The sequence below is a fragment of the Otolemur garnettii genome, unplaced genomic scaffold (genome assembly GCF_000181295.1).
Source record: "Otolemur garnettii isolate 467f Iridium unplaced genomic scaffold, OtoGar3 scaffold00147, whole genome shotgun sequence".
Classification (NCBI taxonomy): Eukaryota; Metazoa; Chordata; class Mammalia; order Primates; family Galagidae; genus Otolemur; species Otolemur garnettii.
In genome coordinates, this window is record NW_003852542.1 from 2175707 (window position 1) to 2195883 (window position 20177).

At 45.9% G+C, this 20177-nt stretch overlaps 1 protein-coding gene and 1 non-coding gene across 3 annotated transcripts in view; one reads left to right on the top strand and one right to left on the bottom strand.

Annotated features, from left to right (window-relative positions):
• The window catches only part of POLR1A (RNA polymerase I subunit A), an 85281-nt gene that overhangs the window by 55237 nt on the left and 9867 nt on the right, over positions 1-20177 (top strand). For both annotated transcript variants that reach the window (XM_003799202.3, XM_023518784.1), the window contains 13 exons: positions 1607-1756; positions 2811-2994; positions 5582-5664; positions 5782-5940; positions 7080-7178; positions 9857-10009; positions 11330-11412; positions 12725-12890; positions 13724-13945; positions 14848-15062; positions 17256-17423; positions 18344-18479; positions 19164-19321. In XM_003799202.3, the coding sequence (XP_003799250.1) occupies positions 1607-1756; positions 2811-2994; positions 5582-5664; positions 5782-5940; positions 7080-7178; positions 9857-10009; positions 11330-11412; positions 12725-12890; positions 13724-13945; positions 14848-15062; positions 17256-17423; positions 18344-18479; positions 19164-19321 (1976 nt within the window). The remainder of the gene's footprint in view (positions 1-1606; positions 1757-2810; positions 2995-5581; positions 5665-5781; positions 5941-7079; positions 7179-9856; positions 10010-11329; positions 11413-12724; positions 12891-13723; positions 13946-14847; positions 15063-17255; positions 17424-18343; positions 18480-19163; positions 19322-20177) is intronic.
• LOC111728279 lies at positions 7385-7489 on the bottom strand. Its single transcript, XR_002775623.1, has one exon. It is a non-coding gene; the product is annotated as a U6 spliceosomal RNA (small nuclear RNA).

Consider the following 20177-nt stretch of genomic DNA (forward strand, 5'->3'; position numbering starts at 1 on the left):
GAAAACTAGTAGTTGGAATTTTATTCGAAATTGCGGCTTGCTATATACAGATCACAATAGATAGATAATATAGATCAATTTGAGGAATGATGTCATCTTTCAATTTTTCAATTTATGATGTTTTTACATTTACACACAGATCTCAAAGATAATGTGGGTTTGGTTTCAGCCCACTGCAATACAGCAAATATCACAGTGAAGCAAATCATATTATTGAGCAGTAGATCTCAACAGTGGGCTTAAAATACTCAGTAAACCATGCTGTAAACAGGTGTGCTGTCATCCAGGCTTTGTTTTTCCATTTGTAGAGCACAGGCAAAGAATTTTTAACATAATTCTTATCAGCCCTAGGATTTTTAGAATGGAAAATGAGTACCAGCTTCAGCTTAGTCACCAGCTATGTTAGCTTCTGACAAGAAGGTCAGCCAGTTCTTTGAAGCTTTGAAGCTATGTGTTGACTATTTCACTGTAAAAGTCCTAGGTGACATCTTCTGATAAAAGACTGTTTCATCTGCATTGAAAATCTGTTAGTGTTAGCCACCTTTATCAGTGATCTTTGCTAAATTTCTCTAGAATGTACTGCAGCTTCTACATCAGGACTTGCTGCTTCACCTTGCACTTTTAGGTTATGAAGACCTCATAAACCTTGTACTAGCTTCCAGCTTTTCTTATATAGCTTCCTCACCTCTCAGCCTTTATACAGTTAGGTCCTTGTCCTGGATTAGGCTTTGGCTTAAGGGAGTGTTTTGGCTGGTTTGACCTTTTATGCAGACCACTAAAACTTTCTCCCTAAGATTGTTTCACTTTCCTGTTATTCATGCCTTCACTGGAATAGCACTTTTAATTTTCTTTAGGAACTTTTTCCTTTATATTCACAAGTTGCCTGAGTGGTGCCAGAGCCCTAGCTGATGGCTCGTGTCAGCTTTTCACATGCCTTCCTCGCTAAGCTTAATCATTTCTAAGTTTTGAGCTAAAGTGACAGATATATGGCTCTTCTTTTCACTTAAATGCCATCATAGAGTTATTAATTGGCCTAATTTCAGTATTCTTGTGTGTAAGAGAATAGGCCTGAAGAGAGAGAGAGAAATGAGGGCATGGCTGGTTGGTGAAGCAGTCAGAATACATACAACATGTGCTGATTAAGTTACAGGCACTGTTTACTTTCTTCTTCTTTCTTTGGTCTATTCAGGGATTTAAATCAAGTTTAGGGAACTTTTTTTTTTGGAGATAGGGTCTCACTCTGTTCCCTAGGTGCAAGGGCAGTGGTGGCATCATAGCTCACGTCAGCCTCCCCAGTAGCCAGGACTACAGGTGCATCCCTCCACACTCGCTAATATTTCTATATTTTTATAGAGACAGGATCTTGCTGTGTTGCCCAGGCTCACTCTTGGCTTCAAGCAGTCCTCCTGCCTCAGCTTCTCAAAGTGCTAGGATTATAAGCATCGGTCTCTGTGCCCAGCCAAAAACTATCGTAGGGAGTACAAATCTCAGTGAATATCTTATTGGTGTATAAGTAAAAACAGAGATCAACTTGTCTTATAGAGGTGGACCAAGACCTAAAAGGGAAGTTCTTCCAGCCATCAGTTTGTTCTACTTTTCTTTACAGGTTGTGTCAACATTGCTCATAAACATAATCCCAGAGGACCACATCCCGCTGAATTTATCTGGAAAAGCGAAAATCAGCGAGAAAGCCTGGGTAAAGGAACCTCCTCGACCTGTTCCTGGCTTTGACCCTGACTCAATGTGTGAGTCCCAGGTATGCCTGCCCAGCAGTTTGAGTTAGAGAGTTCTAGTCCCCAGGCTAGACAAATTGATTTAAAACAGAGACAGTGAAATGGAGGTACACTCAAGCAGGTGCTGTTCCTCAGAAGAGAAGGTATCCTCCCCAAAGGGGTATTAGCTTTCAGTTTGGGAAAAGGTCAGGGTTTATCTCTAGCATTTGACCGTCAGTATAAAACTCACTTCAGATTTGGGAAGGCTTCTCTGGCAAAACGCTAGAGCTGGTTCTGCGAAGGTTGGAAATACAAAGCTCGTGTTTTCCCCTCAAGACTGCAAATTTCTGTGAGGTTCCACACCCCCACCTTAGGAGGGCAGGCCCAGAGCAGTCAAACACAGTGCTGTGCAGCGGTAGGACAACAGTCCAAACAGAAGGTTTCCAAGGCCTCCGCAAGTTTCTGGTGGGGGAGTATCCCCAGAGCCCCACGCTAACCTTTGTAACACAGTCTACCAAACCAAAGCTGCCACTTTCCTTTAATGTATGGTACATTATGCAACTAGAAATCCTTTTAATTAGTTTCTAATGCTTAACCCAGCTTTGTGGAAGTACAAATTCAGGCCTTAGGGGATGTTAGAAAGGTTTTATTGTTCTTATTCCCAGGGTACAAGGGAGGGAGTACCTAAGCCAAGGTCATGGTTATAAACTGGAAGGTCTATAGATGTCCTCATTTCCAGTCACAAGGTCTTCAACAGAGTACTTGACCTCGAGTCATTGTGGATACATCTGGGGAGCAGGGGGGACACTGAACTGTGTGTGTGTGTGTGTGTATGTGTGTCTGTGTGTGTACATATATATGGGGGTAGATAAGTAGTCTCTGAAAAAGAATTTAAAAACCCTTAGTCTATGTGTGCCTACCTCCTGTATTTAAAAATATATGGGTTTTGTGTGTGCCTTACTTCTTCCCATGAAGATTTGAGGCAGTCATAGTTGAGAGACATGCACAATGAGGGTAACACACATGGAGTAGGGAGGATGGGTGGCTCCCACAGAAGGTATCCCCTGCCGCCTGGTATCAGTGGCCTTTCCCTCACAGGTGATCATCAGAGAAGGAGAGCTGCTCTGCGGGGTGCTGGACAAGGCCCAGTACGGGAGCTCTGCCTACGGCCTGGTCCATTGCTGCTATGAGATCTATGGGGGTGAGACCAGTGGGAGGGTTCTCACCTGCCTGGCCCGCCTCTTCACCGCCTACCTGCAGCTCTACAGAGGATTTACCTTGGGTGAGTGGTAGGCTTACCTAGAGCAGTGGCCTAGCCCCTTCTTTTGTGGCTAGCACAGCTGCCAGGCTGTCCCCAGCTCTTATGTCCTCTGGGGGAACAGTGAGGCTTTTTCTGCAAAAGAAGTGTCCTCACTTGGCCACTTCTTCTCCCTCAGCAGGACTGAGTGACCCCTACCATCCCCATTTCCATCTGTCCTTTTCTCAACCCCTGTCTTTACAGTTTTCTGTCCCTCAGTCTGATTTCTATACTTGTACATACCCCCATTCTCTCCTGCCAGTGTCCATCCACAATTCTCTGGGCCTTCCCCACTCCACAAAGGCTCTTCCCTGTTGTTAGAACTGCCTGCACCTTTCCAACACAGTGGGGGACAGCAGTGCTCTGGGAAACACGGTACTGAGGCAAACCTTCCAGGAAAACCCTAAGATAGGAAGAGGAGCTACGTGTTGTGCACCCTGGGAACGAGAGCACACTGTTTTAGGAAAGTGGCTTTGATCAAGAAAATAAGTATGCTGTTTTTGAGTACTGGGTTGGCTTGACGTCTGAAGAACAGACCAAGGGTTCAGCTGATTGAGAGTGCCGCACCTCTGCGTGCATAGAGCAACATCCGAGCTCTTCTGTTCACAACAGTACTTGTCCAGTACACACCACAGTGTGCACAGGGATTGTCTAGTTGATGATACCACTGCTCGTGAGGATAAGGGCATACAGCTTCATGGTCTTGTGTGCAGACGTGGTGAGAATCCCAGAGTGGGCCCTGTGGGCTTGCCACAGTTGGAGTTTGTTTATTGGCCTGCACTGGGGACTGCAGTACACATTTTATTATTTTTTAATTATGTAATATATTTAATTGTGGAAAAGTAAAATATATATATACACACCTATAGACATGAAGATAACTTAAATTCTTGCCAATTACCAGAGGATAACCACTAATATCAACTTGATGTTTGTCTTTCTAGACTTTTCTAGTGCAAATATATATGGAAAAAAATGGAATCCTATACGATGTAATGTTTTATAACCTATTTCTCTATTCTACCTACCTACCCAATCTCTAAATGTATTTATATAATAAATGCCCTTTGGAGCCAGTTGATATAATCTATATCTTCATGTCTAGTGGCTATAGATTCTTCCATTTGTATAGGTGTATCATAGTTTATAAATCAGTTCCAGATTTTCACATTATTGCTGGGATGAGCACCCTCAAACAAACATCTTGGCTCATATGTCCAATTATTTTATTAGTCTGTTTAGGGCCTGAAACTTACCTTTCCCTATCCTGATTTCTCTAATGGGCCTAAACCACTGATGGAGACATTTGTTTCCAGGATCACCCACTTCTAATTGGGAACCAGACTAGGGTCCTTTCAAGGGTAACTAAAGAAAGTGAAGCATCATGACTAAGAACCTCACACTTGTAAGACGTAAATTTCAAACAGTGATCTAGAATAAGCACAAGGATTTCATAGTGCTTAAAAAATGAAACAGAAGATCCCACTCGGGCTCATGAAGACTGAACTTAAACAAGCCATGCTGACAGCTCTGCTTACTACATGGAACAAGGAGAATGGCCCCCTGAGTGCAAAGACAATCCAGAGACTACGAGGGAAGCAAGGCCAGGCAGGGAGTGGGGCTCTGAGAAAGCGCAAGCTAGGGAGGTTGACCTCACTCCAGCCCTTCTCAGCCAGAAGGGTCACTGAGGGGGATATAGCAAGATGGCCTGGCACTGGCCTTGTGAACAGGTCTGCTTTGTGGCTTGCTCACAGAGGGAATATCTCTTTCCTCTTCTGCTCAAATGTATTCTTTAGTAGCCCTCGGGTTTCCAGGGCAGTTTCCAGTTTCCAATTTTTGAACAGGGCAGCCATTGTTTTTCTTCTCACTCAGATCTTGGCTGAGGGACTTTGAGATCCAGATTTAGGCAAAAACTAGTTGATTGAGAGTTGAAAGGAGAAAGACATGCTAAGATGAGGAAGTTTTCGATTCTGTGAGCCAGAAGGATGGGCTTGAACTGGGCTTTTGTTCTCCCGAGGCGACACTGAGGAACCTACAGTAGGGGTCCCTGTCACCTAGGCTCAAGCATGTCTCTGTGTGTGGGCCTGCACACTGACAACTCTGTAGGGTGCACCCATGTTATGTGTGGTTTCTGGGAGCCCAGACTGAGATGTTGTCTGTCTGTCTCTCTCTCTCTCTCCCCCCCTCCCTTTTTTCCCTATACTCAAGTTTTTCATCCATAACCTCTTCTTCCCCTCCAGCCCCCTCACCCAACACATATTTATCAAATGGAGGCAGTGTAACTGGTGGCTGAGAGTACAAGTTTGTGACTCAGGCCTGGGTTTACTTTTCTGCATCTGTAACTAGGCAAGTAGCTCAACTTTGAGCCTTAGTTTTGTTATATGAGAATTAAAAGGTTTGGTTGCTAGTAAACACTTAAGAAAGAGTTAAGGCAATCTAGTAATAATAATGTTAGTATCATCATCACTCAGATGCTTCAGAAGTCAGGCTTTGCGTCCTGACCTCACCAGTGAGGTGAGTCTGGTGAGAAGTCAGGCCTGGTCCCTTTTAGCTTGTCTGTTTCACTTGACAGGTGTGGAGGACATTTTGGTGAAGCCAAAAGCAGATGCCAAGAGACAGGAGATCATTGAAGAATCTACCCACTGTGGACCCCGGGTAAGGAGGGGCTGCAAAGCTGCATCCTACACTAGAAGGGTCAGGTGTCCTACAGATCAAAACCCACACCCTCCTAATTTGGCTGTAGCCTCCAATGTGTGCCTTTTCTCATTGTAGGCTGTCAGGGCTGCATTAAACTTGCCAGAAGCCACATCATGTGATGAGGTCCAAGAAAAATGGCAGGATGCCCATTTAGGCAAAGACCAGAGGGATTTTAACATGATTGATCTGAAGTTCAAGGAGGAAGTAAACCATTACAGCAATGAGATTAACAAGGTTAGCCCTGCACTGCATGTACTTATCCCTACTATTTTGAATGCTGATTTTTAAAATAAATTAGATTTTGGTTCTCACCCAGGGCTCTGTGGAGCAGTTTGACAGATAGCTGACTAGGTACAATGAAAGGTGAAATGAGGGGAATCTTATCATTTTGAAGAGCCTGGGACTTTGTTCCTTCACCCAGTTGGGATCTGGGCAGGTGCTGGATTTATGCTAAGAGAGAATGTGTTGTGCTGTTTTTCTTTTTAAAGTTTGTCTGTGGTGTCTACTTGCCTGGGTTTCAGTGTCCCTTAGGATGCCAAGAAGACCTCATTAGTGCAAGTTCTGTCATTGTGGCTCCCCCGGGAGACTTTGTTGCTTCTGCTGACCCTGGAGCCAAGGCTAGGATCCCCAACTGGGGCTCAGGCAGCATGTTGGCAAATATGACATGATGCAGACATTGGTCATTATTGCTATCTTTGTGGAGACCCAGGCCAGGTTCTGCTGGACAAATTCACAGTAGCATAGATTAAATTGTATCCTCCAGCTCCTTTTTAGAATCACAAACTGAATCTGCTGGTGTCACTGCTTTTCCTTTCCCTTCTCCATTTTTGTTGCCTTTTGGCCAATTAATGGAACTTCAGGTGTTTTGGGGGGGGGTTTTGAGACAGAGTCTCCCTACGTCACCCTCAGTAGATTACCGTGGTGTCACAGCTCACAGCAACCTCAAACTCCTGGGCTTAATTCTCTTGCCTCAACCTCCCAGTAGCTGGGACTACAGGCACCCGCCACAACACCCAGCTATTTTTTATTCATTTGTCGTTGTTGTTTAGCTGGCCTGGGCTGGGTTCAAACCCACTGGCTTTGGTGTACATGGCTAGCACTATAACCACTGTGCTACGGTCACCAAGCCAAGGAACTTCAGGGTTTGGGTCAGGAGATGTTAAGAGAGCAAGGTGGGATGGGGGACCTGTGTCCCTTCTCTCTAAGGGTTCTAGTAAAAGGATTGGTGTCAAATGTATGGTTTTGGTACTTGCTTCTGGATAAATGTTCTGGCTTTATTGCTCCTGCATCCTGGATTTAACTCCTGAACCTAGGAACCTAACTCCTTTACCCCATTTTAAAGTCACTGACTGCTGTGTTGTTTTAACCTGCAGGCATGCATGCCTTTCGGCCTGCACAGACAGTTCCCAGAGAACAACTTGCAGATGATGGTGCAATCAGGAGCCAAAGGTTCAACTGTGAACACAATGCAGGTATGAATAGATGCTGAGTGATGGCAGGAGGTGGTTTTCAAGTAGCAAGTACTGGTAGGTATAGATATAAATGTGCAGATATATGTATAGTGTAGATGTATAATAAATTTACTTATTGTATTACATATATTCATGTAATGAGTATATACACACTGTGTGTGTGTAATCTTAGTTGAGATCCTGCAATTTTGCATGGTCTGCTTTTTTTTAATATGGAACACTTCACGAATTTGCATGTCATCCTCGCGCAGGGGCATGCTAATCTCTCTGTATCATTCCAATTTTAGTATATGTGCTGCCGAAGCAAGCACTGCATGTTCTGCTTTTTTCACTTAATCCTACATTTTAAATATTGTCCTAGAGGTTGGGTCGCCTTTAACTTGAGGCCCATGATCTGCTTAGATTACCATAGTGCTATCATAGCATTTGCACAATATTAACCCAAATTTTATTTTGTTTTGTTTTATTTATGTATTTATTTACTTTTTTGGAGACAAAGTCTTACTTTGTCGCCCTCTGTAGAGTGCAATGACATCTTAGCTCACAGCAATGTCAAACTCCTGGGATCAAGCCTTGTCTCAGCCTCCCAGGTAGCTAGGACTACAGCTTACAGGCACCTGCCACAATGCCCGCCTCATTTTTTTTTTTTTTTTTTTAGATGGGGTCTTGCTCATGTTCAGGCTGGTCTCAAACCTGTGAGCTCAGGCAATCCACCCTTCCTTGGCTTCCCAGAGTGCTGGGATTATAGGTGTGAGCCACTGTACCCAGCCCTAACACAAATTTTAAACAAGATTTTGTTTTAAATCTTGGTGACCTGTGGAGAGTCTTTTTTTTTTTAAAAAACATATTTAATTTAATAATTTACTTATTTCACTTGCAACTTTTAAATCTTTAGTCGTATGGTATTTGAGCTTTCATTTGTACTATTACCCTAAGCCCTACAAATATCAGGGTTGAGCCTGTCACTATCTCTCTTGTAATGTGGTCCATGTCAGTGACAGACTGACATGATAGCTTCATAGTAAAAATCTGTAATCCAGGATACTTCCAGCTTTCTACTCTGACTACCCATAGGAAAGGGCCCTTATTCTCACTATCTACTTTTTTTATTTTTCTTTCTCTGTTGCCCAAGCTGGCTATAACCTTGAACTCCTGGGCTCAAGTAATCCTTCTGCCTCAGCCTTCCAAGTAGCTGGTTGGACAGGCATACACCACCACTCCCAGCTAAATATTCTCGCTATCTAGATAAGTTTTGCCATCATAATCACATCCAAGCAAGAGGCTGGATAAGGAGAGAAAGAAAGAATAAGGTTCCTCCCAGCAAGGGTGTTCCTTGAAGTGCACACATTACTTCCCCATTCTATCAGTTAGAACTTTGTCACATGAGCTGCAGTAAGCCTCTGTAAGGAAGGAGGAAAGAGAAGGGAGAATGAATGTCAGAAGACGATTGGCAGTCCCTGGTACACATTTTCTCTTTGGCCCCTGTGAGGAAGCTCCAAGACCCACATTCAGGAAAGGAGATAAGACAGCAAGACAGCAGACTGGACTGCTGAGTAGTTGTTCTGTGCTTTGCCTTCAGACATGACTCAGTAGAAATGCAACAGACTCTGGGCAGTGCCTGTGGCTCAAGGAGTAGGGTGTCAGCCCCATATACTAGAGGTGGCGGGTTCAAACCCAGCCCTGGCCAAAAAACTTAACTGACCTGATAGTCCATCACCAAGAAAATCAGATGAGATCATGGCTCTAATGCACCGCATAAATGAAAGGTATACTTGTTGTTCTTCTACCTAGAGAAGCAATCTGAACCTCGCCAGGAGATTTTTGGTTTGCTTCCTCTCTTTTATTTATTCAATTGGAAGACATCACAGGTGGAGGAGAGCCAGTCCTTAAATTTCAGTGAGGAAAGAAATTGAGATTTTCATGGGAGAAAAGGGCCTAGACGGTGAATTTGGCTGTCATTGTGAGCAGAGTCACAGGGAAATAAGCAGTGACCACAAGAGATAGTGACTTCAGGCGCAGAGGGAGCAGATGAAGGAGGTACTATGGATCCCTGAGGTCAAGTACATCCAGGGAGAGCACAGACGTTTGCTGTTGACCCACCTGGGCCGCAGCTCCCAGCTCATAACCCTACCAAAAGTTCTGGCTCCCCGCCCTGTGGAGAGTCTTAATGACCACCTGCTGTTTAGTGAGTGTGGAGCAGTAGAGATGGGCTTGAAAGTGTAAAGGCCAAGAGGAAACCCCCTCACAAAATAGTGAAATCTAGACTCACTGCTCTTCCACCCCAAGAGTATTAATAGGCGGCTCTCTAAGTAGGCAGCTCAATAGCTTGAGTTCTTTTGGCTCTAGAATGTAAGGGTCATGATAAATTGCTGTTTCTTGCAGACCTCCATTTTGCTATTAGGACAGTCAGGTCTCTTCCAGGTATAATGTGGTAATTCTGAGACACAGCTCCTTTTATCAACATCACCCATTTTCACCTGACACCAATGTGAAAAATCCAGGCCAGTCAACAAAAGGAAGATGCAGTTATTTTTTCTTGAAATGAAATTGTCCCTGGTTTATTTAAAAATGTAGGTTGGCCTTCAAGCAAAGGGCAGATGGTTCCTTCCCTGCTAGGACAAAGCGTTACTTAACATACGTGTGGACCTTCAGTTTCCTGTGGGTTTCCTTTCCCCTAGATCTCGTGCCTCCTGGGACAGATCGAATTGGAAGGTCGGAGACCGCCGCTGATGGCATCTGGCAAGTCACTGCCCTGCTTTGAGCCTTACGAATTCACCCCCAGGGCTGGTGGCTTTGTCACTGGCAGATTCCTCACTGGCATCAATCCTCCTGTATGTACTTTGGTTTTTCCATTTGGCTTTTCCCCTCATTTCTAGGCTCAATGATAGGTGACCTGTGACCCCATCAGCAACTTTGAGCAAGAATAGTCAAGTGATAAATGTCATGCCATTTGCTGCTTACCCACTAGACCTTAGGGCCCATGTTTTGTTCACCATTGTGACACCAGAGCACTGCACAGTGCTGGCACATAGTAAGTGCTCAGTAAATGATAGGTGAAAGATGAATAGTACCAATCCCAGCTCCACCTTTTTTCAGTTTTATGACCTCTAAACCAGCTCTTACCACATTTGAGTGAAGGCAGCTGGAAAAGGGGGTGCCACCCACCACAGTGCTCTCATTGCCAGAAGGAGCATCACAGAGATTTATTTCTTGGCCATGGAAAGTTGACTAGCTCTAGCAGGTGTTAACTTTTGCTTTATCAACACAAAATTCATTCCAAAGAAAAGGGTTTCTCTTCACTTTTGTCAGAAATGACTTTTTAAATATTATTGCCCTTTGTTTTCTGGTCTAGTACATGTCTGAAAGGGTGACCTTTGTGTTCAGACATTTAAGTCCAGACTGTGCAAGGGACTGACCTTTCATTCCAAGGTCACACAGGCTCCCCACAGGACATCCGTGGCCTCTGGCAGGGATGGTGCAGGGTTCTGTAGAACAGACTTTTCAAATTCTGATTGCGACCCCGTAGTGTGGATTATGAAATCAGCATTTGAAGAAGTCTGGTAGTGACAAGTATTTCTTTACGTACTGAAACAGAATACGGAGGGCATTAAAAAAATCACTGGAGGTTATTTCCCATAGTAAGGGATGGAATAGTACCATAGGTTTAGTTTGAGTTAGCTACCTTTATATTGTATATGCACACATAGAGAGAAAGAGAGAGGTCTTTGCTGACTGCTATTGTATTTACAACACAGTATTTCTCACTATGGATTATAATTTTAAAAGTTTGGAAAATACCCTATAAACACAGTTGGAAGCAAAATTCAGACTTGCAGGCTAAACCAAATAGTGGTAAAGTATCAGTGTCATTTTTATTTGGAAAATGGGACATGGGGCATAATGCTATAACTAGGAGCTGTTACTTCTGATCCACTTGTCCCTCCACTCTTAGTCAAGGTACAATAAGAAAAGGAGGGCAGAAGACACTGGAGGCTATTGGAGTCACCAAAGTCAAGGTCCTAGGAGATAAGGGGAGGGAATGTTTCCCTCTGGTTACACAGGACTCCTAGAGATCCTAGCCTACCTATGCTCTTCAGTAAGAATTACCACCCTCACTGCTATCTTTGGGACCTCAATCCTTTTCTCCACAGGAGTTCTTCTTTCACTGCATGGCAGGGCGAGAGGGCCTGGTCGACACCGCTGTGAAAACCAGCCGCTCTGGCTATCTTCAAAGGTAAAAGCACCTCTTGTGCCCCCTGTAGATGGGGTTGGTGTACCAGGGCTCTTCACCTCTGTTATCTTCCATGTCGTCATTGACAATTCACTTAGGATTCCTTAGATGAAAAAAACTTTTTAAGGCTGGGAGCAGTGGCTCATGCCTGTAATCCCAGCACTCTGGTAGGCCAAGGCAGGTGGATTGTCTGTGCTCACAAGTTTTAGACCAGCCAGAGCCAGAGCAAGGCCTCCTCTCTAAAAATAGCTGGATGTTGTGGCAGGCACACCTCTAGTCCCAGCTACTTGGGAAGCTAAGATAGGAGAATCTCTTGAGCCCAAGAGATTGAGGTTGCTGTGAACTGTGATATCACAGCACTCTACCAGAGGGTAACAAAGTGAGTCTCTGTCTCAAAAAAAAAAAAAAAAGAAAACCATTTTTTAAAATTTTCCATGATTGTTGAAAAAAAAAGTTTCCATGGATAGTCTGAGATAGAAAATAACAGCTATTCTTCCCCTTCTATAGAATTGGTAGCGCTTGAACTCAGAGGTTCATATAAAGGGCCCCTGCATTTTCGGGTTCTGCCATTCTCTGGGGGAAGCTGTGGGTACAGGAAAAGTTCTTAGGCAGTGGTGAGCATGTCTTGCTCCCTGAGAGGATCAGCTTCTCGAGACAGTGGTGACTAACACTGAGTTCCTCACAGTTCAGGAAGAAGAAGGGACAGGGACAGTGACTCCCAGGAAACTCCCTCTTAGGTTGACAGGAGGAGCAACTGAGACAGAATGGCCAGAGGGATAAGGAATGGTCAGAGAGGGTAGTATTAGGGCAGAGAGCAAGAAAGGTTGAGGGAGGCAGCCAACCACTTGGGAGGACTGAGGAAAAAGGCCACCAGGTGCAGAATGGCGCATCAGCATTTAGTTCCTAATACCCTTAGGGTCTTTGGCAGTCACTGACGGTATCCTAGAATCCTTGACAACAACCCTGCTTTGCCTGGCTTATGGCTCTAAGGACCCTGGTCCCTTGGTGCTCTGCGTTGCAGGAGAGGGAAGGGGGCAGGTAGTAGTTCCAGCAGCTGGGGCTAGAGGGGAGCCCAGGTCTAGTGGTGGCACCAAGCCTCTTGGTAACACAGGCTCAGCCTCCTTCTCCTGGAGAACATCAGGAAGTATGGTCCCTGCAGCTGGGAGGTGTTGTAGCCCAGAGCCTAGTCTTACTTGGCTGTAGAATAGCTGTCCCCCTTTTCTTCCCTCCCCTGTTCCCAACCTCCAGCCCCTATCAGAGGCTGCCCCGGGAGGAGGCAGGCCTGGCAGGGGCTGAACTTGTGAGTTCCTTGCAGGTGCATCATCAAGCACCTGGAGGGGCTGGTCGTGCAGTATGATCTGACTGTCCGAGACAGCGACGGCAGTGTGGTGCAGTTCCTGTACGGGGAGGATGGCCTGGATATCCCCAAGACCCAGTTCCTGCAGCCCAAGCAGTTCCCCTTCCTAGCCAGCAATTACGAGGTAATGTGCCAGAACCTTAGAGCTGGGGTCTGTGTGGTGGGCCTCCCAACCCCAGATTGGAAATCCAAGTACCCTGTGCTTGACTGTCCAGTCCAAGAAGTCACTGGGAAGTGGGAAAGGTTTATAAAGCAACAGTGAGTGCCCTCTGTGGACTTGCATCACATGAGGTGGCTGAAGGGCATTTGCCACATGCTGGGCACTGAATTAGAGCACACTTAGAATGTGGTCTCCTCTCTACTCAGCTTGGGAAAGCAAGCATTCTTCCACATAAATTACAGTGGAGACAACTGAGTATCAGAGCTTAAGTAGCTAACTGGGGAGTGGCAGAGCCAGAGTTTGAACCTAACCTTATCTGGCATGTGCTGGTGATTCTCATTCCATGCTTTACCACACAGTCATAACCATCACCATTGACCAAGCAGGCACTCTGTTTTGCAGAGGGGGCAGTTGAAACTGATATGACCTGTCCAAGGTCACTGAACTGTTAGCAGAACTAAGGACCACTCTCCAAATGCTGGGTCCCTTCTGTCCTGTGCCTGTCCCAGAGCTTTGGCGTTTATTCTTCCCCTCTTCTTTTCTCAGAGCTCCCTTGTATTCCTGGAGGGGCTCCGAGTATGCCAGTCCCTTTCCTGTGATCCCTCCTCAGCTCCTGAGACCATTGGCTCCCAAGTCTGGTTTGCAGAAAGTGACAACCTTAATTAGCTGTGACTGCTCAGCCCTGTCACGAGGGCTCTGCACAAACCCCCCAGATCCTGTGAATTTGTGCAAGGTGGCTCTTTTGTCATGGGCCCAATCTCATTCATCTCATCTGTGTGGTTTGTTGGTTTGTTTAGGTGATAATGAAATCGAAGCATCTCCATGAAGTTTTATCCAGAGCGGATCCCAAAAAAGCTCTCCGCCACATCAGAGCCATCAAAAAATGGCAAAGCAAGCATTCTGGCACCCTGCTCAGAAAAGGCGCCTTCCTGAGTTATTCCCAGAAAATTGAAGCAGCTGTAAAAGCTCTAAACCTTCAGGGCAAGAACCAGAACGGCCGCAGCCCTGAGACTCAGCAGGTAATGCAGGGAGGATGTGTACCCTGTGCCTGGCACAGCCAGGCTCAGTCAGTGGGTGAGGGATGAGGGATTATTTTCTTAGTAGAGATATAATAATAAAATTTGGCTTTATTCACCATTAGTCAGGATAGAAGTGACACTCAAATGGGAAGGCAAAGTGGGGACTCTTTACAAGAGTATGGTCTGGACTTGGGGAACTGACTAGGAATAATAATTTTGGGGTTCCTCACTACCCCAGGCATGAAGGAACAGGGGAGCAGTCACCACAAGTGGAGAGGGTGGCTGTGGGCAGACACTACTGGACAGGAGCCCTAGATAGAGAGCCCTGGAGAGTGGCTGGGTAAATGCCCAGCTTCACCCTCTTGCCATCTCTGCTGCTGGTGCCACTGTGCCAGGTATAGCTGAGAGCCAGAAGCAGGGAGGTCTTTGAAGCAGTTGCTGTGGGACATGGACCACGTGAAAGAGCCTGTGTCCAAGGGTAAACAAGGATCCAGCACTGTCACCTGACTCATGGTAACCATGTTCATATTGGCCAAGGACCATCCTGGTTTTGCATCTTGTCCTATAATCATTAACAGTGCCCTGTTTTACTATAAAAGAATCCTAGTAGTGCAGTAACTTACATGGTCACCCTGCCCCGTGGTGTTGACAGTCTGCTTAAATGTGCCAGGATGAAGAGCTTCTAGTGTCACAGTCAGCAATCCCTGGGACAGATTAAATCTCCTCTCCCTATTAAATGTTGAGACAGTTTCTCATTATGGTCAGCTTTCTTACTCTTTCCCCTTAACTCTCGTTTGAAGCCAGTGCCTTTGATCCTTCTTACGTTACTGGGTGTCCTGGAAGGAGATGCCCCTTCCTGGTACCCTCCCACGTGTCTGAGACCCATCCTTCCTTCCTTTCAGATGTTGAAGATGTGGTATGAGTTAGATGAACAGAGCCAAAGGAAATACCAGAAGAAGGCAGCCCCTTGTCCTGACCCCTGTCTGTCTGCCTGGCGCCCAGACATCTACTTTGCATCAGTGTCAGAAACTTTTGAGAAAAAGATTGATGACTATAGTCAAGAATGGGCAGCTCAAGCAGAGAAGAGTTACAAGAAATCAGAGCTTTCTCTTGACAGGTAATGACACTGATTAGTTGCATACCATGTGTAAGGGGAGAGTCTGCCCCTCAGCCCCTTCCCTATTCATGCAGAAAGAAGAGGATGACCTCATAGGGTTGATACTACAGCTGGAAGGAGGGAAGTAAGACAGCCAGGGGCTCATTGCAGCCTCAGGGGTAGACAGGCGCAGGAGGCAGGAGTGAACAGCCCCATCCGGGCCAGGACAGAAAAGAGTGGTCTGCTAGGACAGAGGTTTACAGAAATGACCTCTTACTGGAGCTTCATGTGGTGAATGTGGCTGACTGAAAGTCAAAGAATTGGGTCACTGTTCAACTGCTGCCAGTCCTGTGACCCAGGGCAGGATAGTCACTGCCCTAGGATACAATAACATGTCTCAGCTTTTCTTGAGGGGTAGGATATGATTATACCAATGATCTCTTAAACTTTGGGTTTTGAGGCCTTGAGGAAGAAAGGGCTATATGGAGGCCACAGCTTGGACTCAATCACAAAAAAAGAAAAAGAAGCCTGCTGTCCAGGTGGGTGGAAAGCCAGAAGTGCCTGCTCTGGCATTGGTCTGGGAAACTTCCATCCAGCTCCCCAAGCCTGGCCTGCAGAGCTGGGAGACCGTGAGATCATCTGCCCTCACCTGGCCACTCAACCTGCCCAGGTGAAGCCTGGTGAGGCATGTGGTGAGGTTGATGGGGCCTGAGGAGTTGGACTGACAACTGTGTGACAGGGAGCAGAGAAAGCAGATAAGCAAAGACAAATGAGTGGAGGAACTAGAGAGGAGAGGCAGGGCTCTGTTTGCCCTGTAAAGTGGTTTCTCCAGCCAGGATATCCCAACTATTAACTGGGCTTTTCCTTGAAAGAGTAGACTACTCTTACCCCCAAACACACATACAGACAATTGCATCCCTGTAGCACAAGAGGCTGCGTTTACCCTCAGAAGGACAAAGTTGGTCCTCCCTCTGATCATGCTGCATTTTGGGCTAGGGAGAGGCAGCCCTGCCTAGACAGCTCTCGCAAAGGAATCTCTTAGTAAATAGTATCTCTGAATGGAATTCTAAAGTTCTGAAAGTAACTGAAGATTTTTCTTTTCAGGAATACTTATCTGAACTCAAACTTCAATGGTTTAAAGTAGTTGGGAGAAAACACAGATAATTTAGCAAAAAGTCTGACTTCCAGAAAGAACTTTCAGAGTGGGTATGGTGGCTTATACGTATAATCCTGGCACTCTAAGAGGCCAAGGCAGGAGGATCACTTGAGCTCAGAAGTTTGAGACCAGCCTGTGCAAGAGTGAGACCCTTTCTCTACTAAAGATATAAAAGTTAGCCAGGCATGGTGATAGGTATATGTATATAATCCCAGCTATTCAGGAGCCTGAGGCAGGAAGATCACTTGAACCCAGGAGTTTGAGGTTGCTGTGAGCTAGGCTGACACCATGGCACTCTAGCCTAGGCAACAGAGTAATATTCTATCTCAAAAAAACAAACAAACAAAAAAGACTTTCATAGAAGTATAGATTTGTTTTACTGTGGCACTGTCCATCCCCTATTCATTCATTCACACGTGTCCACACTTGAGCCCTTCACTTAACTCCATGTGCTGGGTCAAACCAGGCTCCTAGTATCTGTTCTTAAAGAGCCAACTGTCATAGGAACAAGCCTAGCAAATTACAGAATTTCGCAGCATGGACACTTCTGTTGTGGTTTGCAGCCAGTTACACTAAGGAGAGAATAAACATCCCCCCCCCATCCCCTGTCACCCATAGCCTGTAATTGCTTAGTGAACTTCTTTCTAATTTGTACAGCAGGGGGGGTTGAACCCCTTCCAGACTGTCCAAATTAGTTTGGGGGAAAGAATGAACAAAGGAAAATGGGAATAATGAGCCCTGAAGTTCTCAATGCTTTGGGGGCTTATGGTAACAGCCCAAAGTGCCATTCTCAAACAAACATGAACCATCAAGTGTCAACATCTCGAGCTTTAGCCACCCAGCTCGGTCTGTGCTGTGTAATTCCTGCTGGTGACATCCAGGATCACTAGTAGGAATTTAAAGATTAGAGGAAAGACTTACACAGAAAAAACAAGCCTGAGAGAAATGGAGGTTTCAGGTTTCTGGTTTCGGGTGGTGTTGACAGACTGGTGGCACTGATAGTCTGCAGTGCTTGTTTCTGACCCCTACTGCCCCTTGTGGCCCCCTAACATCTCTAGGCTGAGGACCTTGTTGCAGCTGAAGTGGCAGCGCTCGCTTTGCGACCCCGGGGAGGCCGTGGGCCTGCTAGCCGCCCAGAGCATCGGAGAGCCCTCCACACAGATGACCCTGAACACCTTCCACTTTGCAGGCAGAGGAGAGATGAACGTCACCCTGGGGATTCCAAGGTGTGAGTCCACAAGGGTAAACAGCAGGATCATCTTAGCCCTTTCCTGGGGAAAGAGGCATTTTTTAATGAGAGGGAGAGAGTGAATTTATGGGTGTGAAAGAGAGACGGACAGGATGTCATCAAAATGGGCTCAGGATTGGAATTTCCAGAGCTGAATGGTTTCTGTGGCTGGATCAGTGCTAAGGCTTTTTAGAATTTGTATATTTATCCCTCCACCAACTCCTGCATCAGAGTTACGTGTACCAAGAACGCTGTGAGGCTGCACACTGCTGGAGGGACTCCGGAATGGGCATTGTTAATAAGCCCCATCCAGGGCAACTGGTTGCCCCACTCTGTGGGTGCCATTCACATAGAAAGTGACCCACATGGCCTTTCAGGTAAATGTCTGCACACTGCAGTGTGATGACTGCTGGGCAAGAGGAAAGTGCATGGGGTCAAGTTTGCCTGCATTTGGTCCCTGGCCCTGCCACTTTCCAGCAAGTGGACTCTGGACAGGTTCTTCAACTCCCCATAGTGAGTGCCCTCCTGTGGAAGGCAGGAGGCCAGGACCCACCAAATATCCAGACTCTGAGGGCTGAACTCATGAGCAAGGTGCACAGGAGCACTGTGGGTACTAGTTGTCTTTTCGGCATTTCTCATTCATTCAGTAAGCTCTCAGTAAGCACCTGTTGTTAGTAAGACACAGGTGATAGGAAACAAACATCCGACACAGCTGTGCCCTTGCCAGAGGAAACTGACTAGGGAGCCCCTCACTGTCAGACACAGGACCAGAGCTGGGATTCTGTGATCCGACATACTTCCCTATGGGATCCCAAGGGCTCTCTCAGATCCCACAACTCTTAACATCTTTAGTGGAAGCTTCACAAGCAGGGGGTCTGGTTGCTGCTCCTGATCAGATGTGCCTTTGTCCTGTAACAGACTGAGGGAGATTCTCATGGTGGCCAGTGCCAACATCAAGACACCCATGATGAGTGTGCCTGTGTTCAACACCAAGAAAGCCCTGAAGAGGGTGAAGAGCTTAAAGAAGCAGCTCACCAGAGTGTGCTTAGGGGAGGTAACTGTCACCCTTCACAGGCGCTGCAGACTGGGCAGTGGCATATTCCTGTGTCCTCCTCATCCATGAAGAATAGACTTTGCTGATTGCTTCCAGTAGTTCTTAGCCTTCTGATGCCACAACCCTTTAATACAGTTCCTCATGTTCATGTTGTGGTGACCCCCAGCCATAAAATTATTTTCATTGATATTTCATAACTGTAATTTTGCTACTGTTATGAATAGTAATATAAATATCTGATACTAGGTGACCCCTAAAGGGGGTCATGACCCACACAGGTTGAGAACCTCTAGCTTAGATGCTGATCTCAGATTCCCATCAGTCAGAGATAAGCTGTCTCTGCCAGGTGCTGTGCAGGCATAGATCAAGAAGCTTTTAAGATAATGATTAGTTCCACAGCATCCTCCTATGCCTAACAAATAATATTAAAGCACTTCCTGACTTAGCTTAGCAGCTCTGCCAGAGCCTACTCATAGCAGCTTTGGGCCATTCTCAGGAAGTAACTGCAGTCTGTGGGCCCCCAAGGGATCTAGACCTGCAGAGCTCACTATGTTTTCATGGGGGGTTTGGCTTGTGGCCCCAAATGCTATCTCCCCAAACCTTTGGGTTTCTTATAACCCACTTGCACTGCACAGTCATCTGGAATTAGGACAAATTGGGTTCTCTCTGTCCATCTGCTTCCAGGTGTTGCAGAAAATTGATGTCGAGGAGTCCTTCTGTATGGGAGAAAAACAGAACAAATTCCGGGTATACCAGCTGCGCTTTCAGTTCTTGCCATACGCATATTACCAGCAGGAGAAATGCCTGAGACCTGAGGACATTCTGCACTTCATGGAAACAAGGTCAGGGCTCAAGCCATGATTGCCACTAACCCAGAAAATGCACCTTGCTGAAGGGCTATCAGAGGTTGGATGCAAGTGAGCCCTTTAAGGGAACTGTTTAGGGAAACCTTACCCCTAATCTGGCTTTTGGATATTACTATGTGGCCACTTCCTGAACCCACTTCTTATCAGATTGATGAATCAAGTTTATTGTCTTTGCATGCTTGCAGGCGTTAAGAGAAAGGAGCTGCATGGCAGCGGTGGTTCTATGGTGTCAGCACGGCATGTGATGTTAATGCTTAATAGAACATGACTCCAGGCAGCAGGAGTAGTGCTGATTGATACCTTTATATTCTGTGAATAATGAGCAGTTCCCTAAGGGCACACTGCTCTTAATCCCCACTTCTGTAACTGGGGTTTCCTCCAGCTTCTTACAGAGAGATTTCGGTTCCTGTCTGATAAAGAGGACAAATACCCTTTTTCTCTCAAGTTCTTTATCAAATGTTGGATATTGAAAGAAACAGGCCACAATGCTGAGTGCATAGAGCAGGATGATGGGCTTTTGAGGAGTGGGGCAAGACAGGAGCCAATGAAGCAGTTTTGACCCAGCAGTTCACCCAGATGGTGGAGTGCATGCACCAGCAGCTTCAGGGCCTGGCAGGTCACAGGCCAGCAAGGCAGAGTGCAAGGCTTCGGACATACTGAAGAGTGTGGAACCTATGTCACCTTGCATAAATATGGACCAGAGTGGCCTGGTCTTCTGATCCAAGTGAAAAAAAGCTACCCCTTTTTTTATTTTTTTTTTAAATTTTTTCTTTGGTTATTTGGTTGCTTGCTTTTGCTTTTATAAAAATGAAATCTCCTAACTTTCAAACAT